Source organism: Belonocnema kinseyi, chromosome 1 (genome assembly GCF_010883055.1).
Source record: "Belonocnema kinseyi isolate 2016_QV_RU_SX_M_011 chromosome 1, B_treatae_v1, whole genome shotgun sequence".
In the NCBI taxonomy this organism is placed as follows: domain Eukaryota; kingdom Metazoa; phylum Arthropoda; class Insecta; order Hymenoptera; family Cynipidae; genus Belonocnema; species Belonocnema kinseyi.
In genome coordinates, this window is record NC_046657.1 from 106870240 (window position 1) to 106876029 (window position 5790).

Sequence of the window (5790 nt, forward strand, 5' to 3'; positions counted from 1 at the left end):
CATCCCAACTCCTCCAAGCTCTTTAACAATTTTTTTCCCTCCCCATTTAGTACCTTATCTTTGGATTTTCTTCCTTTCTCTTCTCCCCATTCCCTTCCTCCTTTGTCTCCTGTTCTCGCATTGAAATCACCACCTATTATCATCGTAATCTCTTCTTTATTTTCTTCAATCATTTCTTTAATCTCCTCTGCTTTTTCCTGCATATCACCGTTCACATAAATCCCCACTACCTTCCATTTCTCTCCTCCCATCATAGCCTCTTCTACTATTACTCCTTCTTTTTGTTCATTCCTGTCTTTTTTATCTTTCCCTGTTATACATTCATTCCTTACTCCCATTACCATTCCTCTATGAATATATTTTTCTGAAATAAAACGGACATTTTAAAAAAATTGGTAAAATGTTTGGTTGACAGTTTATCTCTTTAAATTGAAAATTTAACTATTCCAGTTGAAAATTCAGCATTTTAGTTCAAAAATCATCTTTTTCTTTCAAATTCAAGCATTTTAGTTGAATATTAATAATTTCAGTTGAAAACTCATCAGTTTAGTTGACAAATAATTTTTTTAACTGATGTATTAAATTATTCCATTTTCGATTTAAAATTAATCTTTTTAAAATTCACCTTTTTCCAGAAATCATGTCTTTGATTTAAAAATCGTCTTTTTTCTGGTAAAGAATTAATCTTCTTGTTTGGAATTTCATCTTTTTGGTTGAAAATTTAAGAATTTCAACTAAATATACATCATTTTATTTGAAAATTCATATTTTTATTAAAAATATACTACTTGGTTTATAGTTAAACTCTTTTGTTAAAAATATACTACTTGGTTTATAGTTAAACTCTTTTGTTAAAAATATACTACTTGGTTTATAGTTAAACTCTTTTGTTAAAAATTCATCACTTTCGTTACATTTTTTTTTGAAGATTAATTTCATTAACTGAAAATTTAACTATTCACAATTTGGTTGACACTTTCTATTTTTAAATTGAAAATTTAACTATTCCAGTTGAAAATTCATAATTTTAGCTAAAAATGAATCTTTTTCTTTCAAATTCAAGCATTCGAGTTGAAGATTAATAATTTTAGTTGAAAATGCATTAGTTTGGTTGATAATTTTTTCAACTGGAAATTGAACTACTCTTATTTTGTTGTTGAAAATTGATCGTTTTTAATTAAAAATTCAACTATTTGGTTTAAAATTCATGTCTTTTGTTGAAAAATCGTATTTTTGAGTAGAAAATGAATTTTCTTGTTTGGAAATTCATATTTTTGTTGAAAATAAATTACTTCGTTGAAAGTTAAACTCTTTTGTTAAAAATGCATCACTTTCGTTGATTTTTTTTTTCTTTTTTGGACGATTAATTTCTTTAACTGAAAATTTAACCATTCAATTTTTGGTTGACAATTTATCTTCTTAAATAACAAATTTAACTGTTTCAGTTGAAAATTGACCATTTTAGTTAAAAATTCATCTTTTTCTTTCAAATTCAAGCATTCTTGTTGAAGATTAATAATTTTAGTTGAAAATTCATCAGTTTTCTGTTTTTCGTAGAAAATTAATCTTCTTGTTAGGAAATGCATCTTTTTGGAATTAAAATTCAAGAATTTCGACTAAATATTCCCCATTTTATTTAAAAATTCATATTCTTTTTGAAAATAGACTACTTGATTTAAAGTTGAAATGAAGAAACTATTAATTATATTTTTAGTATTATTTAATTAATTAATTAATTAATTGAGCTTCTATAACATATAATACTCTTGTAATTCAGTTGATAAAAGCTCTCGGATTGAAACATATTAATCGAATCCATAGAAATAAAAATAAAAATTTATAATAAACTCGCAAAACTGTACACATATTCCGAGTCGATTATTTTCAAAAATGCGAAATATTTGGAAATTTTTGGAATAAACTGGAGATACCCGGAAGAAACCTTAAATTTTCAGGGAATTTTTTCCAAGATTTGGGTAGACACCCTGGTGAGATCTTGAATTTGCCTTATTTCGCATTGCATGTTCTAAAATTATTTTTAACATTTCAGCAAATGCTTCAAACCAGTATTTGGTGCCAAAGGATGGAACACCTCTCAGTGGTTTAATTCAAGATCACATAATTTCGGGTGTGAGATTGACGATGCGAGGAAAATTCTTTGAAAAGTAAGTTTTGAGATTAAAGTGAATAATTTTTAAGATTAAATTCACTTTTTTTTCAATTTAATTTTAGAGAGGAATATCACCGATTGATTTATTCGGCGCTTTGGGCTGTACAGGGAGATTTGGTCCTTCTTCCCGCGGCAATCATAAAACCGAAAGAACTCTGGTCAGGAAAGCAAGTTCTTTCAACTGTAGTTATTAACTTGATTCCGAAAGGTCGAGCCAAAATAAATTTGACTGGCAGTGCCAAAATTGGAATTAAGGAGTGGACGAGTTCCAAACCTAGAAAACCAAAGTGTGGAATTCCACTCGAAAATCCGAAAATGATGTCTGAGGCGGAAGTTATTATTCGAAATGGAGAATTGCTTTGTGGTGTTTTGGACAAAGCTCACTATGGTGCAACAACTTTTGGTCTCATCCATTGTGTTTACGAGGTGCGAATGAGAATAATAATATTCGAGCGATTTCGAATTGAATTTTTTTAGATTTCAGAGGATTGAAATATTGATATTTATTTATTTTTTGACAGCTCTACGGTGGAAATTGTTCGACAAAAATTTTGAGCGCGTTTGGAAAACTTTTTCAAACATACTTATTGTACCTGGGATTCACTTTAGGAGTTGAGGATATTTTAGTAACTCTGGAAGCTGACAAAAAACGGAAGGAATTGATGAAAAAATGTCGAAAGGTAAAAAATTAGTCCAAATTAATTTATTTTTTTCACTTGTTGATGATCTTTATTGATGTAATCTCTTAAAATCTTTTTAAGTATTTTGGTATAAATTTGAAATCGTTTAATCCAAGGTGATTTATAGAAGTGTTTGAAAATCTTGAAATTCCTGAAAAGTTTTTTAATTATTTTAAAATCTTAAGAAATCGTGAAAATTCGTGGAAACCTTTTCATGTAATTTAAATTCTTTTAAATATTTTCGAAATTCTTTGATATATTTTTAATCTTGTGAAATATTTTCATTTTTGTTCTTTTTTGTTTATAATTGAACAGCCGAAGATCCAGTGAAACAATCTTCATTCCCTTTGAAAGATTTTATTTCTTTTAGAATCTCTTGACATTTTTTAAGTTTTTTCAAAATATTAAATTTTTTTTGAAATATTGCATTAGTTTTAATTCTTTCAAGGTTTTTTTTAAACTCCATAAAATGCTTTGAAAATCCTTAAAAAATTTCTTAATTATTTAAAAGCCCTTAAAATTGGTGAAATCTTATGAAATTTCTTAAGACATCTTTAAAATTTGTTGGAAATTATTTTAAATATCTTGAAATTCGTTAACTCTCTTAAGGATAATGATTTTTAAAGTTTTAAGATAATGAAATTTTTTAAGATTCCAGGGAAAGGTTCAATTTTTTAAAACTTACTTAAAGAAGATATTTAAAAACATTTGAAAATGATTTTATAAATTTTTGGAAAATAATGTAAATACGATTAAGGGATATTAAAAAATTTTTAAAGGATACGAAAACAATTTTATTTAGAACAAATTGTAGATTTTTGATAATTTCGAACAAAAAATTAGAAGCTTTTTAAGAATTTCGAATGATTTCAACAAAATAAACAAATTTTCTTCATATTTTTAGGAAAATTTTTAATGATTTTTTATTTTAAAACATGTATTTAAAAATATTAAAAATTTCGAAATATTTCATGTTATCCATGTTTAATTTTTTTTTAACTTAAAATTTAGAATTTTACGATTTGGGAATATAATTTTGAAGATTTGAAAATTTGTAGAAAGGATTCAAGATAGTAAAAACAATTTCTTAACATTTTTGGTAATATTTAAAGTTAACCCTTTATTTAAAAAAATTAATTGATATTAAGAGAATATTTAAAAAGATTATAAAAAATTACAAAACGGTAGTTAAAAAGTGTTAAATATCTTTTAAACTACTCAAATTTTCCCTAAAATTTGGTAAATTCTGTAATATAAGCAAAAAATTCTTAGAATTTTTCTAAATACTTTTTCAACGCATCTAAAAAATTAAAAAATCTTTCTGAATTTTCTTGAGAAAAACTAAAAAATTATATGGATTTAAAAACAAAAAAAGAAAATAAGAAAATAGTCATTCGAAATTTTAATGTTGTATCAAAAATGATTTTTTCCTTTGAATTATACAATAATTTGCATAAACGTTTTTTTTATTCTGCTCGGAAAAAATATTTTTTGGTTGCAAATTCAACATTTTTTATGGTAATTCGTCATTTTTGTTTAAAAATTCATCTATATTAGTAGAAATTTAATCTTTTTTATTAAAATTGCAAACGATTAGTAAAAAAATAATAATATTATTTGGCTGAGGATTCAACGATTGTGTTCAAAATTCAACTTTTTTTATGAATTCAAACCTTTTTCATATATAATTAAATATATATTTTATTTGATCAAATATTCTTTTTTTCGTTGAGTCATCTTTTTTGGTTGAAAATTCAATTACTCGGTTAAAAGTTGAACTACTTTGTTAAAAATTTACTTATTTGGTTGACGATTCATCATTTTAGTTCAAAATGCTTCTCCTTGGTTAAACATTGAACCATTTTGTTGAAAATTTGTATTTTTTTGTAGGAAATTATTATTTTTTGTTTTGTTGAAAATGCATTTCTTCGGTTAAAAATACAACCATTTTGTTGGTTTTTTAAATGAATCTAACTGTTTTTTTTAATTTAAAATAAACACATTTTTTGATTGAAGTATATCATTCTTGCATGTCTTTTATATTATTTTAGATAATAGATACTACGAAATGACAAGAAATTTTTTTTAATATTAATTATTTATTTGAATTTAAAAATTAAGCGAGGGAAAAAGAATGATAAAAGCGTACGTGTATGTTTTCGAATGAATTAAAAATTGCATCGGAAAAAAAATTGCGCTGGCGGCGTGCGTATTTGTTTCCTAGTCTTTTAAAATCCCACAAAAACGCGGTATTTTTCAGGTAAAACTCTTAACTCTTTAATAATTGGGGAATCAATTTCGATATATCTTTTACAGATTGGGGAAGGAATCCAAAAATCCGTTCTCGAACTTCCCGAGGACACGCCAGTGAGCGAAGTGACCGAAAAAATGGAAGAGGAGCACGCGACGAATCCAAAATTTCGAGCATTAGTTGATCGTAAATATAAAACGTCCCTGGATGAATTCACAAACGACATTAACAAAGTTTGCTTGCCAGCCGGTTTGATACAGAAATTCCCGGAAAATAATCTCCAGCTGATGGTTCAATCAGGGGCGAAAGGATCGTCTGTAAACACTATGCAGATTTCTTGCCTCTTGGGACAAATCGAATTGGAAGGGAAAAGGCCGCCTTTGATGATCAGTGGAAGAAGTTTGCCATGTTTTCCACCTTTCGATCCCACTCCAAGAGCCGGAGGTTTTATTGACGGAAGATTCATGACTGGGATCGAACCTGCGGAATTTTTCTTCCATTGTATGGCTGGAAGAGAAGGACTGATTGATACGGCTGTCAAAACTAGTCGATCTGGATATCTTCAGCGATGTGTCATTAAACATTTGGAGGGAGTTTCTGTTGAATATGACTTAACGGTAAGTAGAAAAAATAAGATTAATTAATAATCATTTGCTCTGTAATCTTGGGTTCGTCCATATAAGACGTCC

The 5790-nt window shown here is 26.9% G+C and overlaps 1 protein-coding gene across 2 annotated transcripts in view; it reads left to right on the forward strand.

Moving 5' to 3' along the window:
* Positions 1-5790, forward strand: part of LOC117169978 (DNA-directed RNA polymerase I subunit RPA1) — a 63216-nt gene that overhangs the window by 32884 nt on the left and 24542 nt on the right. For both annotated transcript variants that reach the window (XM_033356492.1, XM_033356497.1), the window contains exons 7-10: positions 2051-2165; positions 2233-2596; positions 2692-2850; positions 5167-5718. In XM_033356492.1, the coding sequence (XP_033212383.1) occupies positions 2051-2165; positions 2233-2596; positions 2692-2850; positions 5167-5718 (1190 nt within the window). The remainder of the gene's footprint in view (positions 1-2050; positions 2166-2232; positions 2597-2691; positions 2851-5166; positions 5719-5790) is intronic.